The sequence below is a fragment of the Cucurbita maxima genome, unplaced genomic scaffold (assembly GCF_002738345.1).
Source record: "Cucurbita maxima cultivar Rimu unplaced genomic scaffold, Cmax_1.0 Cma_Scf00051, whole genome shotgun sequence".
Taxonomy (NCBI): Eukaryota; Viridiplantae; Streptophyta; class Magnoliopsida; order Cucurbitales; family Cucurbitaceae; genus Cucurbita; species Cucurbita maxima.
The window spans coordinates 761,617-783,787 of NW_019272067.1; the positions used below are offsets into that span (position 1 = coordinate 761,617).

Here is a 22,171-nt window from a genome sequence, read left to right on the forward strand (position 1 = left end):
GAAATGAAAAAAAGAAAGGGATAAGTTTTTGTTTGGTGTAGATGGGTTTTGAAGTTTAGATTCTTTGATTCCCTCATCCTTTGAAAAGAACAAAAAGAATCTATGAACCACACGCCACACACTCGAGAAAAAGAGGAATGACCCATTTTCAATCAGGAAAACAATATCCATAATGGCAATCAAATTACTTTAAAAGCTCCTCATCCTTTCAAACAAAGTGATTCCATGATGGGTTTTGGTATATCAACAGCAACATAACAACAAACCTTACACTTTTTTCCCTTCTTTTCTCTGCTTTTAGCACTCCTCCCTTGCAACGCTGCATCTTTCTTTCCTGCTGCTTCTTTCTTTTTGGAGATTCTCTCATCCTTTCAAGTCAAAGATCAAAATTTTAAACAATGTAAAAGTTTGTATGAACGTAATATAATCGGGAAGCAATCGAATAGAAAGGAAAGAAAGAGTCACAGCTGATGAGCATATATTCCCTTCCAACATAGCCTTACCCCACTAATGTCTCCTGACAACATCGGACGGACATATAAACACGACCAAATCCCATTTTGTTCTTAACACAAACAGAATCATGCAGAATCATCACCACATCAACTTGGTTTTGTCTACTGATGCAAAGCCAAGGCTGAAATGGACTCCGGAGCTTCATCACAGATTTGAGGAGGCTGTGAATCATCTCGGTGGAGCACATAGTTCTGTTTTCTCTTCTATTACATCTTCCTTCTTTTTCCTTTTCTTTGTGTTTCATTATTTTTTGTTGGTTTCTTGCAGAGGCCACTCCTAAGAGCTTGATGAGAGTTATGGGTATCACTGGGCTTAGGCTGTACCACCTCAAGAGCCATTTACAGGTTCTTCTTCTTTTCTATGCTATATCATATTATAAAAAAAGGCCCATTTGTTCTTGAAAGTTAATTATGTTTGTTTATGAGCCAGAAATTTAGATTGGGAAGAAGCCACAAGTCTGAAACCATTCCCCAACTCAAGCTGGAAGGTAAATTCTCAATACAATCAATCCATCACAAAACTCTTCATTAACAATCTCTCTCACTTTTAGTTACTTTTGTTCTTTGAAGACTTGAAACAGATGCAGATAAAAGGTGGGAAATTGGACGTGGAAAACAGCGATGTGGGTCAAAATCATAACACGAAAGAGTAAAAACCCCATCTCTGTTTTGAATTTGCCTTTTGTTGTGTAGACATTGCATTGTGTTAATATTGTTTGGATTAACAATTGAAGGAGAAAGAAGATATGGGATGTTATGGAAATGCAAATGGAAGTAGAGAAGAGGCTGCAGGAGCAAATAGAAGTACAAAGGCATTTGCAGCTGAGAATTGAAGCACAAGGGAAGTACTTAAAGAGGGTGTTGAGGAAGGCAGAAGAGACAATTGCAGGGTACGGATGTTGTTCAGAAGCACTGGAAGAGCTCTCTCAATTGGCTTCAATGGTGAGCTCTGGATGTGAGAGCTCATGTTTGTCAGAACAGAGCAGCTCTGTTTCTGAGGGAGATTGTAAGAGATTAACAATGCAAAAAAGTTATGAGAATAATCAAGAGGAATTCAGAATGATCGACTTGAATGATGCAGCAACTGGAAGTGGAAGTGGAATTGGATCAGAGTTGATTGAGTTTCTTTGAAAAGGTGGTTTTATTTTATGATGGGAATGTGTAAATGGTAGTGTTGTATATAAGGCATGTTTGATTTGGTAAGTAAGATTTGAAGGCAAACCCAATGTTAAATAGAAGAGGTTGTGGGTTTATAAGCAAGCTAAAGCCATGCAAAGGTGAATTTAGAACCACAAGAATCATTCTTCTACTCTACCAGTTATTCCCTTATGTTGTGAATTTATGCTTCTTAACCAATGTCCAATTGAAGAAGAAGACTAATGCAATCGGCCCATTACTTGGGTAAGATCATACTTTCATAATAATAGTGTAGTACAGACATTAATGGAATACAAAGAAGACACAAGATGTCAATATAAAATACTTGATCTATATTGATCCAGCACTGCCCCCAAGGGTTACATGGATGAACTCTTCTTCTTGGTGATGAACGGTTACTAAGCTTTCCTACTCTTTTCAGCTTTTTGGCTCCAATAAACCTAACTTAATAGAATAACTTAGGAGTAACTTTAACAGAATTGTTATTAGGGGTCAAAATGTGGACCAAGTTTGAGTGCTTTAATTAGAAAAATTGTTAGTGGTTTTTAACTTGAAGAGAAAGTTTAGGAAACTAGTTAGTGTTTTCTCCACTATAAATACTCATTTGATGTATGCTTTTTCCACCCCAACAAAGAATAAGTGCTTAAGGTTCTTTTTATTCAAAAGATTTGTCCCCTCAAGTTGTTCTTTCTTCTTCAGTGGTTTGTTTTTATATATTTCGATCTTGGACTACATCCAACTTTTGCTATCAAAGCTAGGATGCCAACACAAATGTCAGAACCACACGAAGTTGTCGGAGGAGATATGCCAACGTTAAAGAGTGGAAAGAAGGGGAGTGTAACACTCCAGTACTTGTTACTCACGAAGAGTAACTACGCAACATGGTCGATAAAGATGCATGTTAACCTATAGGCACAAGGCGTGTGGGACGCCATCGAACATGGTGACATTGAGGAGCACAAGGACAGGATGGCTCTTGTCGCCATCTACCAAGCAATCTCGAAGGACGTTCTTCTCATGTTGGTAGAGAAGGACTCGGCAAAGACAGCGTAGGAGGCGCTGCAAACATTGCATGGGATGAATTTGACCCATGATCGAAATATATCGAAACAAGGGAAAGAAGCAAAGGAAAAGCTTGAGGGGGAAGAACTTTTGGAACAAAGAAACTTTAAGCCCTTGGCTCTTTAATTCTCTTTGTTGTGGTGAAATGAGCATACATCTCATGAGTATTAATAGAGAAGAAAGTACAAACTAGCTTCCTAAACTTTCTCTTCAAGTTAAGAATCGCTAACAATCTTCCTAATTAAAGCACTAAACTTGGTCCACAATTTGGCAACTACTACCAATTCTTCTATAGTTGCTCCATAAGTTAGTAACTTATTCTACTAAGTCTATTAAACTTACTCCATAAATTAGCAACTTATTCTACTAAGCCAAGTTTATTAGCTCACAATCTCCTCTGTAAACTTGACTTTTTTTGAGATTCTTCACTCTTAGTAATTATCGCATCTCCGCAAACTTAACCCTTGTTAGGGCCTTGGTTAGAATATCAGCACGTTGCCCTCTAGTGCATACAAATTCCACAACGATTTATCACTTCTCGACACACTCAAAAATGAAGTGGAAGCGAGTATTTTAATGTGTTTGCTTCGTCCATGAAATATCAGATTCTTCATCAATGCAATCGCAGATCTGTGGTCGACGTAGAGAGTTACCGGCTTTAGTTCACTTCTAGTCACTTCGCTCAACAAATTTCTCAGCCACAATGCTTAAACGATGTCGCAGTTGCTACCAGGAACTCTGCGGCACAAGAAGATAGTGCCACAATTCGCTGCTTCTAAGATTGTCAAGATATCAAATTTCTGTTGAGATAAAAAGTCATTCTTGCAGTACTTTTTTTATCATCAATGTCTCTAGCTAAATCATTATTGGTAAAATCGACTCGTTCTTCAGGACATCGCTCTCTTTGATACTTCAGCCCGCTTGTTGTTTCCTTCACATAGCAGAAAATGTGTTTAACCGCTTGATGATGCATCGTAGTAGGCTTTTCCATGTACCTACTCACTATTCCAACATATGAAGGGTCTATTCTTGCCCTTCAACTCAACATAGGTGGAAGGTCCATCACTTGGATGTCAAATCAACATTCCTAAATGGTGACCTCTATGAAGAAGTGTATGTTACCAAACCGGAAGGGTTCGTCATCAAAACCAAAGAGTACAAAGTATACAAGTTGAAATACCCTTTACAGTTTACGACAAGCACCAAGGGCGTGGAACATACGTTTAGACAAGAGCTTAAAAATTCTAAACTTCATGAAGTGCTTGCAAGAACAAGTAGTGCATATAAGAAACAATGGAGTTGAAACATTCATAATTGATGTGTACGTTGATGACCTAATGGTCACTAGTACAAGTGTGGAAGGCTTCAAAGAGTTCATGCAACAATGATGAAAGATTTTGATGACTGATTTTGGGTTATTTACCTCAGTATTAAAGTGGACCAAAGGAAATATTGCATCATGTTAAAGCAATCAACCTATGCTAATAAGTTGTTGTTGCAATTTAAGATGACAGAGTGCAACCCGACCAAGTATCCCATGGAAACAAAGTTAAAAATTGGGGAAGATGTTGAAGGAAGCTTAGTGAATTCCACTGAGTATAGGCACATCATCGAAAGTCTAAGGTACTTGACTCATCGAACCTTTTATATGTTTTTGAAATGGTGAGTAGGTACATGGAAAAGTCTACTATGATGCATCATCAAACGGTTAAGTACATTCTCCACTCTTAAAAGGAATCTACAAGCTATGGGCTAAAATAACAAAGAGGGTGAAGTTCTGAAGATCTAGTTAGTTTTACAGATATTGATTTAGATGGAAACACCGATGATAGAAAAAACACTGCAAGAATGATGTTTTATCTCTATGGAAATTTAATCTCTTGGCATTCTCAAAAGTAGTGAATTGTTGCACTATCTTCCTATGAGGCCAAGTTCATGATAGCAACTGCGGCATCATACTAAGCTTGTAGTTGAGAATTTTTTTTTTGCGAATTAACTAAAAGTGAACTAAAGCCAATAACTCTCTCTGTCGACAACAAATCTACGATTGCACTGATGAAGAATTCAGTATTTCATGAACATAGCAAACACATTGAAAATTGCTTCCACTTCATCCATGAGTGTGTTGTGAAGAGACAAATCATTGTGGAGTTCATATGCACTAGAGAACAACATGCAAATATTTTAATCAAGACCCTACAAAGGGTTAACTTTGCTAGGGTGCAAGATTTGCTGGGAGTGAAGAATCTCGAACAAAGTCAAATTTATGGTATAGATTTGTGTGCCAATAAACTTAACTTGGTAGAATCAGTTACTAAGTTATGGAGCAACTTTAGAAAAATTGTTAGTAGACTTAATAGAATACGTTACTAACTTGCAACTTTAGATGAATTGTTAGTAGTTGCCAAATTGTGGACCAAGTTTTAGTGCTTTAGTTAGGAAGATGTTAGTAGTTTTTAACTTGAGGAGAAAGTTAGAAAACTAGTTAGTGCTTTCTCTAATATAAATACTCATTAGATGTATGCTCTTTTCATAACAAAGAGAAATAAGCAAAAGGCTTAAGGGTCTTCTATTCAGAATTCTTTCCTTAAGTGTTTAGAAAACTTGTTTCGACATATTTCGATCTTGGGATACATCTAACACCTTTCGGTTCATCATCTCCATCTAATATTAACACAACTACTTGATCCTCTCACAGAAAATCGCTTCCCGGGAACCTACTTGATCCTCTCACAGAAAATCGCTTCCGGGGAACCTGATCTAGTGGAAGGAAAATGTTTGTCAAAGAGTGGGCAAGAAGACTCTCCAACGGAATAACTCCCTTCGCCCTTTATGCTCCTTCAATGGTTGTCTAGGCATGCAAAATTAATACCTATTATCCTACTCAATTAGTAAAGCTAGGTTGAATTCCAAGGAAACTAGCCAATTAACGTTATACTCTTAGATGAGATTCTAAGATGCATTTTGTTTTTATACTTTGTAGGATAGAACGAAAACGAAAAAATGCATGACTAGAATACGAGCTGACCAATTCCAACAAGTAAGAAATTACCAAATTTTCCTAGGTTGAGATTTTGAGAGGTATGTTATAAATGTTTTTTGTTGTGATAGAAAGGAGGATGAGCTATTGTAATATATGCTCCGGGTGATTGATGGATGTTATCTCCCAATTAAGCTTGCACGAAAGTTTAAACTATGTATAGCATGTTTTAGGAGACCATTGGATTATTTGTAAGGACCGAGCTGACTGGATGACTCCAAAAAGGAGTAAATTTTTTCGCAAAATAAAACAGAGGGTATTTAAAGCCTAACATTAATTAAAAAAAATAGTGTTCATACATGAGTAATTAAAACACGATACAACAGTTAAAACACAAAATAAGGAATAGACACAAAAAATTAAAAAAAAAAAGGTTGAGGAAGATGGGTGAGGATTGTCTATGGGACCTGCTCTAGAGTCTGCTCTTGACTTCGACCAACTCCTTATTACCTAAAAAAAATGGAGAACAAGGAATGAGTATAAAGACTCAATAAGTAGTCTTTTTGTAGGCTCTTAATCATGTCCTTGATATGCTAGGGTACCACACTCTTTCTTGTCTTGTTCTGGTTCTTGTTGTAAGTACTTAGGCCCTCTAGTTCTTGTTCTTGACTTATGGGTTCTTATCATGATCTATCTTGAGAACCTTGGTCCCTGGATTCTGAAACCTTTGTTATTCTCCAAGAGTCTTAGTACTATGGTTCTTGTTTTTTTTTTTTTTTTTTTTTTCTTTTCCTTAGGACTTTGATCTTGATCCATGTTCTAGTCCTTGATCTTTATCCTGTTCTTAGTACTTTCTAGGTTCTTGTTTTGTTCTTGATTTGTTCTTCAAGACACTCCCCCTAGGATTTACGGTATCAGTCATGAACCTGACAACTTGTGTCCAAGGCTTCATGCGTTCCAAGCGACACAGTCTTAACCTATGTCCAAGGCTTCATGCATTCCAAGTAACATGGTCTAAACCGACACCTTAGGGCTTGCCCTTCGATACCATCTGAAAACCTATGCCCGAAGTTTCATGTGTTCCAAGCAGCATAGTCTGAAAACTCGCATCCCAAGCTTCTTACTTCTTACATTCCAAGTGATATAGTCTAATCCTGCATCTTGGGCTTGCCTTGTGATACAGCTTGAATACCTATGCCCAAGGCTTCATACGTTCCAAGCAGCATAGTCTGAATACCTACGGTTAAGGCTTCATGTGTTCCAAGCAGCATAGTCTAAGTCATGAGCATGCTAGACTATGAGAGGTCTTAGGAGGTTCTTAATTCGTGGATAAGGTAGCTTACTCTCTTCTTGTTCCATCGTCGCCCTAGACTACTCCCCATGATAGACTATAGAGGTCATTTGATCGGTGCATACATCGAACATGGCATCCTACGAATCTTTGGGTACCCATAACATGGTGCAGCGCATCTCATCTAGGTAAGGGAAACATGAGGCCAAACATGACATCCTGCAAAGAGAACATGGTACAGAGCATTCCACCTAGAAGAGGAAATATGGGCCTCTTAAAGCATCGGGTGGTGGGAGGTCATGGGTCACTTTGGGCATGATTAGAGTATTACATAGCATTCTTGAATTTCTGTGTCTATGGACCTTGATCCCTTATCCTTGAGTGGTATCTAGCATTCTTCCTACTTTGGTAGTTGTAGAGCTTGTGTGGTATTCTTCTTGGTTCTCAATCTTGTAAGTTTCTATGGTTTATAATTTCTTGAGGCATAAGTTGTAACATGCATATACGAACCCATCATAATAACAAGCATGAGTTATTCTAGAAAGTCATAGGGTCATCATAAGTTCTTTAGAGAGTTCTAGAAGGGTTTTGTGTGTTGAGGTGTTTCCTTCAGGCATTTCTTATGTTCTATCTTGGTTTAGGTTACAAACTTGCTCCAATCAACTTGAAATCTTGAACTTATCCTCATACCTTTAGAATAGTAGAAAATAGTAGGTAATTTGGAGCACATCTAGACCTTGAAATATCAGAAGTAGTCCTAGGGTCATTTTGGTCATTTTACCCCTAATTCTTGGTTTTGCTACTTAACATGTTCCAAAAACTTTCAAACTTCAACATTAGCAAACATCATAAGATAACCTTCACAACATTTACAAATGGCTTTCAAACTTCACTGTATGAGGCTAGAGGGAGTGAGTTTCAGATATCTTGCAAGGCCAAGTCGTGCTTCTTCACTATTCTAAGGAAGAAGATGATGATGTGGCTAGCCATGTCAATCCAAAATTGACCCTCTCTTAGTTTTTATTTTTATCAAATTGAACTTCTTCCAGATCAACTCTCAAGAAATTCTTGATTGTTCTAGAAACTAGACTCAAAGATAAACTTACCAAAGAAAATTTGGTGCAATTTAGATACTGAAAACTCGAGAACTAAGGACCTAAGTGTCAATGATGAGGTAAGTAGATTATCTAGACTTTTATTAAACAATACTCGTAAGAATAGCTTAGATTTTATTATGAACCTTAAGTCAAGTAAGATTTAAAGGATTATGGAAAAATCAATCAAAGAACCACGTGTTAAGAACCTAGCGTTTTCCTCGAAAATCATGTAACAATAAAATGACCAATTAAATAGATTTTGGTGCTCATGAAATTTTAATGCTAGGCACAATATGATAGGTTAAAGATAGCTAAACCAAGTAATAGTACAAAATGACCATAATTCTCATAAGATAACTTACTTTTGATTCATAATCCAAACGATCTCCAAATATCATGAAACTTTATGAGAAACTTTATTTCATGATGTCCAAAGATTATGTAAAGTTTTAGAATTATTGGATCATGTTTGGGACTCAAATCAAGTTTGAGATAAATTATCAAAATGCATCCAAGGTTCCTTCAAAATATTTCAAGGTAAAAAAATCCTTCAAATGATTCAAGATTTTAAGAAAGTGTAACGACCTAGACTTTCCATACACGTATTAGTTGTTACTTAAAAACAAGACTTTTTTTATATCTTTAAAACATGTATAAAGATGCTAAAAGATAATTTAGTGAAATCATGTAGGGTACCCTTTCTAAGAAACTTCCTAATTCTTATAAATCGGGAGTTCTCGAATATAAATTAAACAAATTGAAAAACAAAAGGCGAAAACGTCCTTAAAATCAAATAATAAAAATTTCAAAGTTGCTCCATGATCGATATTCACCCTGCCTCTCATTCTCGTACCATGAACTTATCATTTTAAAAAATAGGATTAGTATTAAAAATATTCAATAAGGAACTCTCCCATCTGATTAGATACGTAAACTATTATATGGTTAATCAATCAAAATCATGGGACCTCAATGGATAGTTCCTCATAGCAAAACATGATTTTCATCACTCCTGGATGACAATAGTAATAATTATGAACAACCAACATATAATTAAGGCCAATTAATTATAATCACCTAAAGGTGGCTATAGTAGTGATCGTGAATAAAGAACGTCCAACCACCACCAATTAGTCATAATCACCCAAAGGTAACTATGACGGTAATCGCTAAATAACCAACCTACAATTACCATAAATTAGTTATCACTACCTAAAGGGGGCTATAGTGGTGATAGTTGAATAATTAACATCCAACCACCCTCAATTAGTCCTCGCAACTTAAAAGTGCTTAGTGCTTATGACACCAATTACGAAATACCATCATATAGCAAAAACCAAATCATGAATAAAAACATGTTCCACAACACTTCATATCACATACATACATGTTGCTTACAAGTGCATGCATATCCAACCCTTTAAAAACAAAAACTTGATCCAACAGGAAGGTCCCTTACCTCGACCTACTGTGCAAGCAATTTCTCCCACATACGAGCTTTCCCTTACTCTAGCAGTGAGACAATGTTTCTATCAAGACATCTTAACCTTAGTTGCATTCATCACAAAATGAATGATCCCAAAGTACTAGTTGGAACTTGGTTACTTACTTTCCTTAAATGAGGCAAGGTTGAAATCAATATTCGCAACAATATTATTTGGCAAACGTTATTTGTTGTAATTTTGTAATTTTCATTTTGACACCATTGATGTCCAAAGATTTTGTAAGTAATGGCAGCATTTTATTATTTAAAATTAGAATCCACCAAGAATTATCCAATCTAGCAAAACCCTTACCTCTCCCTTGAATACGTTAGCTTTGACGAGGACAAATACGTTGGTGGTGATGTGGGCAAAGATGATAGCGGCGATGCATGCGTGTGATCACAGCGTGTCGCCCGACAGTGAAAAGTAGCACTACTGCGATTTAGTGCACATGATTTTGACGATAGAAGGTTGCAATGTCGAACAGGCGGCGACTGAGGTTGGCATGCCGCTGGGCTGCAATGTGCGACATGCAGCTGGTGATGGTTGAAAACAATGCAAGTGATCGCATGGAGAAGAGAAGGAAGGAGAAAAAGAGAGGTGGGCGACAACTAGGGGTTAGGAGCGGCTGGCTTTCATCAAGCTTCGTGCAATATGAGAGGTGGCAGCTGGCTATTAGGGCTTGGCTATTTATAGGTGAGCTCTAGGAATTTTTTTTTTTTTTTTTTTTTTTTTTGCAGCTTTATAGAAAGGCACATGTGTGAGGACATGAAATTTTACCTAAGATTTCAAAGATGCTTAGATGAAGTTTAGAACATAAACTAAGTTTGGGTATAATTCAAGATTAAAAATAAATGAAGAAACTACCCTTAAAGATCCTTAAGGATTAACTTTAAGAATTATTCTATTGCTTAGAATGAAACATGACTTAGGCTCACTTTAAGGCCTTTTAAAATCATGATCATTGTGTATTATAAGTTTCATGTTACGCTTAGGTTTAACTTTTGATTTTTAATTAATCGACAAGTTGTCCTAAGTTAAGATGGGCTCTAAGTTTTTCTTTGATTTTTTTAAGTAATCAGAATGCTACCTCAAGATAAGGTTTAGGATAATCATTGATTTCCAAGTAATCGAGAGGCTACCCTAACCAGAGATGATCAGCTCAAGATTAACACTTAGTTTTTTAAAAAATACATTATGCTACTTCATGATAAGCTTTAGGATGGTTCTTGATGTTTAAGTAATCAGGCTGCTATTCTAAATTAACATGTTCTAGGTTGGCTCTTGATTTTTAAGTAATCAAGATGCTACCCATGATAAGGGCTAGGATAACCCTTAATTTTTTAAGCAATCAAGTTGCTATCCTCAAGAACTAGAATATGATCAAGTTAGATATAAAGACTAGTAGGTATAATTCAAGAACCAAGCATTAAGGACAAGAACCAACAACAAAAACTAAGAACCAACCTCAAGAACTAGAATATGATCAAGTTTCAAGTTCTTAGAACTAAGGTCCTTAGATAAGAACATAAGTTAGAAGTTAGAATCCATGACTAAGGCCCTTGAGTTAGACCATGACAAGAACTCAAGAACAAAACCTAAGAGCTTAAGTTCACAAGTCAAGAACAATAACACTATAACAACTCATGCCCAAAATTGAACTAGGATTTAGAATATGGATTTATTACCAAATGGCCCTGACATTCTCTTGCATCCCGTACGTCATGGTCATGTTACTTACCCCTCTCTTCTAAGAGTGAAGACGACCTCACTTACATGCATCCTTGAAAAATTTCTAAGAGGCTATTCAACATAGAATTGATCCAAACAAAGCACACTTAACTATGGAGTTCCATGATTAAGCCACCAAAAAAGAATGTGCACCTTATTTGTATAGGTAGTGACTTTTAATTCTTTTAAAGTTTTCTTAATCATCATATCACGACCTGATTTTCAAGGCTTCGAAAACTGATAAAAGATTAAAAAGATGAAAGTGAAAATAAATAAATTTAAAAGAAAAGTAAAATACTTGTTAAAAATCTAATAAAAGTTAAAACAAACAAAAAAAAAAGAAAAAAAAAAAGTCAACAACACAAAAATTAAATACAAGATTGAATCCAAATATAAGAAGACATTGTACATCATTTTACAAACGAAAAAATACTAATATAAAAGAAAATACAAAAGACTCCAAATGTGAAAACAAACTGATGCTCGGGAACAATATCCTTCTGTTATAGTGCAGCTCCCAAGCAACTCTCCACCTTGACTAGTAACTGAAAAAGGGGTGAGTATAAAAATATACTAAAAAAGCAATCTAATTGTAGGCTCTCATCGCTTCCTTCTCCTAGTAGATTCACATCTGTAAGCTTTCCTTTGGTCTATACGATGTTCCAATTGATTCCTCATTGATCATCTACCTGTGTAGTCCCTAGCCCTTTGTCGAGACTGGTTTATGGCATCTCGGAGTCGACCTTGACCCATTTTTACACTCAATAAAAGTTGTTCATGCTAAACCACTTACCCGCGTAGTCCATGATCACTGCCAAGACCGATTTACGAAGTTGCAGCGTCGGCCTCGACTCATTTCTATGCTCAATAGGAGTTGTTCATGGCACCTACCTGCGTAGTCTTTGATCTCTACCAAGACCGATTTACGAAGTCAAAGGGTTGGCCTTGAATCGTTTCTGTTGGGTTTTATGTCCTAAAACTCATAGTTTGTAAACAAAAACATATTCTATTTTCAATAAAGTTATTATTGTTGTTTATTCAATAAAGATTGTTATCGTTTCTGTTGGGTTTTATGTCCTAAAACTCATAGTTTGTAAACAAAAACATATTCTATTTTCAATAAAATTATTATTGTTGTTTATTCAATAAAGATTGTTATTGAATAAAGTGAACTTTACGATCATTAATCTAAATCCAATAAACTAAGAACACTTTGGCTATAGTATGATTACTTGAACTATATGTAGAGACATAAGAGTTGATCAAGTTCAAGTATATAGTCAAAATGATCATAGTATAAGGATAAGGTTGAGTACCTTATTCTGGAGACACTATGGATGCGGCCCACTTTTGTATATGATATAAACAATGTGATCACTAAAATTGTACATATGGAGACAAGTGAGTGGGGGCGTCCTATGCAATGAGTATTGCATAAGATCGGACCATGAAGAAAATCACTCTCACTTTATAATGTCGTTTACTGTTGAGACTGATTTTCTTTTCATTTGATGACCTCGGTAACTCGATCTTAATCCTGAGCTAACCATGAACTCCTGTTTATTTGGAATTATCCTTAGATTTGCATGGGTGAGAGTGGCTCAATTTCGCCGACTCAATAGGCCTCCCATTTCAGGGGTAAGACTGGGTAAATGGCTGGGGACGTGGGGTGCAAGATGGAATTCACTCCTACCCACTTTTAGGGATAGAAGAGAGGTAGTTCCCTTAATTACTGACTCCAGGTCTTGAACAAGGGGCCCCACCCTCTCATTGGCCTGAGAGGGATTTGGTTTACTGGTTGGACCACAAATCAATTGTTCATTAGAGGATCAGTGACACATAAGAAACAAGAAGTAACTTCAGGGGTAAAATGGTAAATTGACCCAGCTCTAGTTACGAACAACCTGTGAAGGATCGACTTACTAATCATGGTTATATCAAATGGACAGAAATATATCTATAGTGAGGGGAGTGCAACTACTAGGCTATAGTGGAATGTCCTAGTAGTTAACGAATGTTGGTTAACAAGGTTAATGAGTTTAACTGGTTAATCTTGGATCGTTGGAGCCCATGATCTATAGATCCATTTGGTCCCTCTGCTAGCTCATATCGGACTAAACCATAGAATAGTGTGATGAGTGAGTTCGAAGTGTTCTAATTCAAATTATGGAGAATGCGCTACATATATAGGATATATTTAACGCATTTTTGTTTTATTTACGAATTAAACAAAAAGGGAGAATCTGAGATATTTAAATAAGCTTAATCAAATATATGTCGAAATTAATTGGGATTGACATTTGAATTAATATTAAATATTAATTAAATAGTTTAATTAATTATTTAATATTATTTTAATTTGAAATTAATAATTCAAATGGATGGTTGAATCAAAATGAATAAAGTCAAAATGTTGACTTCATTTAATGGAAAAATCCATGTTAGTAGAGTTTTGAGGTATCAAAATTTGGTTTAACAAAAATGGCATGTTTGCCAAATAAACCCCACAAATTTGAATGGAATTTTGAGTGTCAAAATTTGGTTAACTAAAGCATGTATGTTTGCCACATAATCCCAAACATTTGAGTGGAATTTTGAGTGTCAAAATTTGGTGATCTCAAATTTGCATGAACATGCAAACATGACTATAAATAGAGTGATCATAATACATGAAAGGTCTTTTTGTTGGAGAAAAACCTTGAGAAAAACCTCTCACAAACACTCTCTTCATATATACAAAATCCCTCCCAAGTTTAGTCACTCACCGATTCCACAATCCCTCTAAGGCCGGAGGATAGTGGAGAAGACACTAGTGGTGGTTCGAAACTGGTTTGTGAGGAAACAAGAATTTGAACTACAAAAGGTTAGTATTCAAACTCATTAAGTTTTAATACTTATGAACATGCTAGTTATTTACTATAATTGATGTTCTAAAAGTGCCTAAGATCCAAATTGCTTCTACATGTGTTATATTAACACCATCAGTTTCTATGCTCAATAGGAGCTATTCATGCTAAACCACCTACCCATGTAGTCCCTGATCTCTACCAAGATAGATTTACGAAATCGCAGCATCGACCTTGACTTATTTCTACGCTCAATAAGGGCTCTCATCTTGACACCCTATTCGTGTAGTCTCTAGTCCATCAAGGATTGGTTTATAGGTTCGCCTGTTTCTACACTTAATAAGGGTCCATGTCCTGAGCTAACTACCCATGTAGTCCCTAGTTCTTCTCAAGAACTGGTTTAACAAGATTAGAGCATCGACCAAGTCCCAACTCTACACTCATTAGTAACTCAACTAGTTTCGTGATTTTGTAAGAGACTTCAATCATGTTAATACACCATGGAGGTCTACTATGTTCTTAGGGGCATTCATGCGGTTTAAATTCCATTTTCATAGTTTCAGGACATTCTATGTTAGCCTCTTGGCTTAACCAATCCCTAGGTGCACATAGGTTTAACCTCTGGTTCTACATGTAAACCGCACTAGCTATAGCGCCCTAATCTTAACTGTGATCTTGATGCATGCTCTACTAGAAAAAATACACCTATCAACCATCTCAAACACATAAATTATGTCTTCTCGTTCACATATGTTATTTAAAAAGGTATTCCTACCGAACCTTATTGCATGAAAATCATAACATAAATCACACACAATCAAACAATCAAACAATCAAACAAGCTCAACGGAGAGATAACATCCATCAATTACCCGAAGCACAGATTAGAATCTCCCTTCCTCCATCATACCACAGCCGAAGACATTAAATTAGGCATGCTTCTCAATTCTCTTGTTACAAGGGAAATTTCATAATTTTATCATGTACGTGTCATAATTATCCGAATTGTTCATTATATGATCTAATCATACATATTTTAGCCACCTAAGGTACATAATACTCGCATGCTAGCTTGTCCTAGCAATCCCTACAAGTATCACATGCCTAAAGTCTAGGTGGTAACTTACTGAAATGGAGCGTGCCCTTTGAAGCTTGCTTTTCCGCTAGTTGGAAGCTCCAAATTTCTCGAAAGCTCGTTGATATGTTGTGCCTATTCACATGCCTCAAGCACCAGATTAAGCCTCTACGCGCACAGTCATGCGCACGTATGGACGCGCTTGAGGAAGTGAACGCGCGCTCTCATTCTACTACGTGGTGAGAGTGGGTTGGACCATTCGAGATTGGGTGCGTAGGTTCGAATCAGGGTGCCTGTGGATTCCTTTGATTTTTCTCAGCGCGACATGCGACGATAAGTGGTTAGGCATCAAATCAATTCAGTAGTTTGGGTCATGTGCGCGTTCTTGGGTCTGGTAGCTGGCGCTGATCTTCGAATCCCGCCCGACATAGGATTTTTTTGTGATTTTCCTCTACCAATGCACACGTGACACACATTCTTTCTTTCTGTCAGCGTCCGACCCTCCTCCTGCCTAACACATGTTGCTCCACCGTTTGTCTTCTTTCTCTTTAATGATCCTTTGGTGAAGGTCGAAACTCCTATTTTTGATCTGAATCGATCATGACTCCCTTCACAGATTATGAGCGCAATCCTCCCTTCGAGTTTTCTTTGTTCCTTGAAGTTTTTGGACGATTAAAAGGGCCTGAATGCTTCTATAGGTTTTGCGAAGGATTTGTGAAGAAATCTTAAACGGAATTAGACTCCTGGCTACCGGATCGAAATTGTGGTTCTTACTTCTCCTCCTCTCTAACTTTCTTTCTCTCTCTATTTTATTGTCTTTTCTTTTCTTTTCTTTTCTTTCCTGTTTTTTCTTTTATTTATTTGTTACTAACTTCCATTTCACCAGCGAGAAAGAGGATTAAATGACCAAATTACATCTATCAATAAAATTTCCAAAGTTCAACTTTAATGAAAAAAGTTAGGTTTTAAGTTTCTCGTTAGGGTTCGAGTGTTACATATCCTATTCTCAGAATAGCTCTTATTTAGATGTGATCTCAATTCATTCATATACATCTTCTTTACATGTCCACTAGCTTCACCTTGGTTCTTCCCCGAATTAAAACTTAGTGGAAGAGGTATCGCTCTGATATCGATGTAACAAAAAAAAATTAGAGAAAAAAATAAATGAATAACTAAATAATAAATAAAAATAAGAAAGGTTGTCCCACACGGTTAGGTTGAGTAAGTCGAGAGTTGGACTCCGATATAAAAAGGGAAGTCCCTTGGTTTACTATGTCACAACAATTGTACCATTTCATCCCACTTCGAGAGTTTGAAGTCAACCAAAGAATACATTTTCTAACGACTTCAACTTGACTTATCAGTTGATCTGGCTAGGGTTTGATACGCTCGGACCCTTTTCTACAACGTACCATTTAAATCGGCTACGAGAATCATTCTCACCCATGTAAAGTAAAGGACAAGTTCTCACAATCAGAATTTCATAACTCACTCCCTAATTAAAATCGAATCACATATGATCATCATGAGAAATATTAATCTTCTCAATTAATGGATTATAAAAAGAGATTAAATATTTTTTTGATCGAGTCTTATACAAACTCATTATATAACATACCTCCATTCACATGTCTCCCCATGAAAATTTTGATCAAATCATTTGTAATAATTACCACATGGGTCACATTAATAGTTTTATGAGGATAAATCAAGCCAAACTTATCCATATATCATAGACTAAGTTATTACTTGAACATAATTCTCTTTATGTCAACAACATACTAATTACATTAATAACTTTCGATTTCCATATAATAGATAATACTAAATTCTAAATAAAATAATCAAAATTATTATTAAAAATTAAATAATTAATTAGGAGGTTTTAGGCATATAACCTAACGGTTCACCACTTGAGGTCAAGCTCCCAAGCAACCACAACATTTACTCATTGTGCTGCCAACCAAAGTTTGGAAGCTTGTACACAGCCACATTGACACTACACTTCAACCAATTTCTCAATTAGTCACCTTCATGTGCCATGTTGCCTTGAGGTCAGGCTCATAAGCCAACCACGATATTTACTCATCGTGCCACCAACCCATACGATAGCAAAGTCTGGAAGCTTGTACATAGCCATGTTGGCACTACACTTCAACCAATTTCTCAATTGGTCACCTTCATGTGCCACTCTACCTTGACACATTATCTTTCAAAAGTAGACATGAATTTGGCAAACGATCATACGATCTCGTGAAGCATCTGTTTGATATTCAATTGACACCAAATTTGGCGAACATTTATATTTCTTATGGATGGACTTTACTCTATAGGCACATGCCTGAATTTCCTCTAAAACCTCAACTTTTGAGGTTAAGGCCTGGAGCCCTACTCGACTCTTTATCAAGTCTATCATTGTCTTCTTGTCTACTCATTGCTTCTATCTTACTTTGCCTCATCTTAACTTCCATGTACATCTCTTTTGTGTGTTAGACTATGTACTGTCCTCCTTGGTTTGTTTTGGCTCTCATGTGGCTGATGGGCACAACTTGAGGGTTGTCAATTTTCTTGTCTTGATGTGAGGATCACAACCTAATTTCTTCATAATATGGTTGTAACATTCTCCCCACTTAAACTAGTTATCGTCCTCAATGACTTTTATGGAGGGCACAATCGCTCAATAGATTGTGAACTCTCCCACACTCAATCTTGACATTGTCCACAATGATGATTTGATCTTCAAACTAGTTGTTAATGTACCTACTAGAAATATGCGCTTTAGAACGAATACGGAAACTACACACTACTTATGAGTTATCTCACTGATGGACTTTCCTTTGGTCTACGGAACTCACAACATAAGCATTGGAAAACAACTGCCCAATAGTTATGGTCTATCCCATCAAGGGCCTCCCTCACCCTTCTCATGGACTCAGCCACCCTTCTCATGGACTCAGCTTGAGAGACACTAGAAAAACCACGGAAAACTGGCTAGCATTGGCGTATCCTCAACTAAGCTGGGAGGAGCACGCCCCAAAGGCCACCCTTTCCCAACACTTGCATTCTATGAGTTGCACATAATAGTGTACCTCTTGGATGTTGTGCGCCGAAAGTGGAACAAAGGTACTCACAACACCAATGAACGATTTTACACAATGAGGCACTAATATATTTACGTGGTTCGGAGAGAAGTTCCCCTACATCCACGAACCAATCACTAATAAACCAAAGCATTACAAGTGAATATCTCACTATCACACTACAAAGACTCAGAACACATGTCACTCAACAAATACAATGTGACTCCGAAAGCTCTCCCAAATTCCGATACCAAATTCTGATATCAAATCCCAATATATAACTAAACCTTGGTGTGACTAAATCTAATTCAAATAACCAAATCAAATCTAATTCAAATAACCAAATCAAATCTAATTCAAATAACCAAATCAAATATAATCCAAAAACCAAATCAAATCTAATTCAAATAACCAAATCAAATATAATCCAAAAACCAAATCAAATCTAATTCAAATAACCAAATCAAATATAATCCAAAAACCAAATCAAATCAAAACTTATGACAATTTACAACAATCTCCACCGTGTCATAAGATCTCCAAATCAAATCAAACTTAATGACAATTTACAACAATCTCCACCTTGTCATAAGATCTCCAAGTTGATAACTGAGTTGGTTGCTACCACCTCAAGCCTCAATACGTAAGTTGGGAACTCCATCAATTATAGAGAAAGCATATGCTATCGTATCATCAAACCTTGCAGGTTTTCGAATTACCCTTCGTGGTCTATTCTTGGCGATAGACTCAGGTTCCTCCACTCTTTCATTTACAAGGCTTTGCTCCTCCAGACTTTGCTCTTTCTGTTCTAAGACATCAAAGTTATTATTTACCTGGTCAATAGGTTCTTCAGTAGGAGCAACCACATCAGGAGAGAACACCACCTTCTCCACCTGCTTCAATGCCTCGTCATTATTTTCAATTTTCTCAAGCGGAGTTCTCCCACCGTTTCCAGAAACAGGTAAACGATTCACCAAGTGAACTGCATAACTGAGAGCCTCAGCCCAAAATGCCTTACTCAATCCTGCTTGAGACAATATGCATCGAACCTTCTCTATTAATGTCTGGTTCATTCTCTCAGCAACTCCATTTTGTTGTGGCTTACCAGGAACAGTGAAGTGTCGAACGATCCCTTCATCTCGGCATACTTTAAGGAATGGATCATAAGTATATTCTCCCCCGTTGTCTGATCTCAGCCTTTTGATTTTCTTGTCCGTCTGATTCTCTACCATTTTCTTCCACTCTAGGAAGATTTGGAGAACCTCGTTTTTGTACCTCATGGGATACATCCAAACTCTCTTCGAGTAGTCATCAATAAAGGTGACGAACCACCTCTTTCCTCCCAATGAGACATTCTTTGTGGGACCCCATACATCAGTGTGAACATAATCCAAAATGCCCTTTGTTTGGTGTATAGCTGTACCAAACTTCACATTTTTTTGTTTGCCAAATATACAATGTTCACAAAAATCAATTCTTCCAGTTGTGGCACCCTTAAGAACTCCTTGGTTCACCAGTGTCTGAAGCGCCTTCTCACCAGCATGCCCGAGTCGCATGTGCCATAATTTCGATATGTCTTGTTCTTTCGAACTTGCCACAGCAGCATGCCCAATTATTGTGGTTCCGTTGAGGTAGTATATGCTACCTCTTCTAGTTCCTGTAATTGCCACCAAAGCTCCACGAGCTACTTTCAAATTCCCTCCTTCCAAAATGATGCGATAACCACTCGCATCCAAAACGCCAAGTGAAATCAAATTTTTCTTCAAGTCAGGGACATACCTCACATCTTTGAGTTTTCGTATAACCCCATCAAACATCTTGATTTGTACTGAGCCGATTCCCATTATCTTACAAGTACTATCATTTCCCATATAGACAACTCCACCATTGAACTCTTTGAAGTCCAAAAACATCTCTTTGTTGGGACACATATGATAGGAGCACCCAGAATCAAGAATCCATTCACTGGTTTGGCTGACTGATAGGGAGATTGTCAAGGCATCATCTGTATCAGTGTCGTCATCTCTAACCACATTGGACTTCGACCCCTTCTCTTTTAAGATCGAACAATCTTTTTTCCAATGGCCTTTCTGTCGACAATATGCACACTCATTTTTATCAAGTTTTCTCCAATTATCAGATCTACCTCTCGACTTTAATCGAGACTCTCCACATTCGTTCTTTTTCCAATTGGAAGTCCTTCCATGAGCAGTGAGAACATTTGAGCTAGAGCTTTGATACGTCTCCTTTTCCTTCTTTCGCATCTCATTGTTTATTAAGGCATTTGAAACATCTTCAAAATCAATATCAGTAATTCCATGTAGTAGGGTCGTTACTAAAAACTCGTAGGATTCCGGCAAAGAGTTTAATAACAACAACGCCTTGTCCTCGTCATCAATCTTAACATCAAGATTGAGCAAATCAGTGATGATTTTGTTAAAATCATCCAAATGCTCAGCCATTGAGATGCCTTCCTTGTAATCAAAACGGAAGAGTTTCTTCTTCAAATAGAGTTTATTTTCCACACTCTTCTTCATATATTTCGCTTCAAGCTTGTCCCATAATTCTTTCGCCATGGTAACCTTCATAAATGGATATTTCTGATCCTTGCCAAGACAGGATCGAATAATTCCACAGGCTTGCCGATTTAATTTCGTCCATTCTGCTTCTGTCATGTCTTCAGGCATTTTCTCTTGGAGAGAGACATCGAGGTCTTGCATGACCAACAAATCGCTAACTTCGCCTCGCCAAACACCAAAATTATTGGTTCCATCAAATTTCTCTACTTCGAGATTGGAACTCCACACTCTCGATCCACGTCGTGATGGTTCTGCCATTTGCAATAATTAATCTGGATGAAACTCAAAAACACAATTCTTGAAAATTGATTTTCAAGAGAATAAACACGATTGTGAGCACGTCTAATGGTCGATGAGGCCCAAGCTTTCACAATACCCCAAAATACCACAACTTGGCTCTGATACCACTTGTTGTGCGCCGAAAGCGGAACAAATGTACTCACAACACCAAATTTACTCAAGACATACAATATTGCACACAAAACTTGATGATTTCAACAGCAGAAAGAATGGCATTATATAGCCTTCTGCTAAACCTAAATATAAACTAACAAGCCTAAAAAATATTAGCAAGACCTTGAGAATAGGTCTTGGTCCTAGAGAATAGGGCTTATGACAGTGCTTAACAATCTCCACCTTGTCATAAGATTTCCAAGTTGATAGCGAATTTGGTTGCTACCACATCAACACACTACTCCTTCCTTCCGACGTTGATGAGATCCAAACAATGGCAGAACTTTTCACGAGCGATCACCTTTGTCAACATATCAGCAGGGTTATCAGCAGTTCCAATTTTTAGTAAACGAATATCCCCTTTGCTAATGATTTCTCGAATAAAGTGAAAACGGACATCAATGTGTTTTGTACGAGCATGATGGACTTGATTTTTTGACAAGCAAATAGCGCTCTGGCTATCACAAAATACATCTATATGTCCCTGCAAAATACCCAAGTCATTGATCAAACCATGCATCCAAATAGCTTCTTTAAAAGCTTCCGTTACCGCCATATACTCTGCTTCAGTGGTAGACAATGCAACAGTAGACTGCAATGTTGAGCGCCAACAAACAGGTCCACCAGCCATAGTAAATAAATAACCCGTGGTAGATCGTCGCTTATCCAAATCACCAGCATAATCAGAATCCACAAAACCAGCTACACGATTGTCAAGATTAAACATTTCTTGTTTTTGAAACTTAATACCAACATCAATAGTGCCAAGAATGTACCTAAGAATCCATTTTACAGCCTGCCAATGCTCTTTACCAGGATT

General features: G+C 37.0%; 1 protein-coding gene and 1 long non-coding RNA gene across 4 annotated transcripts; one reads left to right on the forward strand and one right to left on the reverse strand.

Annotated features, from left to right (window-relative positions):
- Positions 1 to 316: 316 nt before the first annotated feature.
- On the forward strand, positions 317 to 1,825 carry LOC111471368 (myb family transcription factor PHL8-like). 3 transcript variants are annotated; one of them, XR_002715184.1, is made up of 6 exons: positions 317 to 704; positions 784 to 860; positions 946 to 1,003; positions 1,086 to 1,164; positions 1,250 to 1,706; positions 1,740 to 1,825. XR_002715184.1 is itself a non-coding variant. In XM_023117090.1 (5 exons), exons 1-5 carry the CDS (start codon positions 584 to 586, stop codon positions 1,644 to 1,646), a joined length of 732 nt encoding a protein of 243 aa, XP_022972858.1. In that variant the 5' UTR covers positions 317 to 583; the 3' UTR covers positions 1,647 to 1,825. The 3 variants fall into 3 exon arrangements, 2 of the variants coding, with proteins under 2 accessions (XP_022972858.1, XP_022972859.1); XM_023117090.1 differs by having other exon boundaries at positions 1,250 to 1,825; XM_023117091.1 differs by having other exon boundaries at positions 613 to 724; positions 781 to 860; positions 1,250 to 1,825.
- A 932-nt stretch (positions 1,826 to 2,757) lies between these two features.
- Positions 2,758 to 17,008, reverse strand: LOC111471379. Its single transcript, XR_002715188.1, has 4 exons — positions 16,995 to 17,008; positions 9,569 to 9,571; positions 3,389 to 3,391; positions 2,758 to 3,064 (listed from the first exon to the last, which is right to left on the reverse strand). It is a non-coding gene; the product is annotated as an uncharacterized LOC111471379 (long non-coding RNA).
- Between the last annotated feature and the right edge of the window lie 5,163 nt (positions 17,009 to 22,171).

Coding starts and splice junctions, on each gene's coding strand:
- LOC111471368 (XM_023117090.1), top strand. CDS start 584: ATGCAGAATCATCACCACATCAACTTGGTTTTGTCTACTGATGCAAAG. Junction 1,004..1,085: donor TCCCCAACTCAAGCTGGAAG/GTAAATTCTCAA, acceptor TGTTCTTTGAAG/ACTTGAAACAGATGCAGATA. Junction 1,165..1,249: donor CAAAATCATAACACGAAAGA/GTAAAAACCCCA, acceptor TAACAATTGAAG/GAGAAAGAAGATATGGGATG.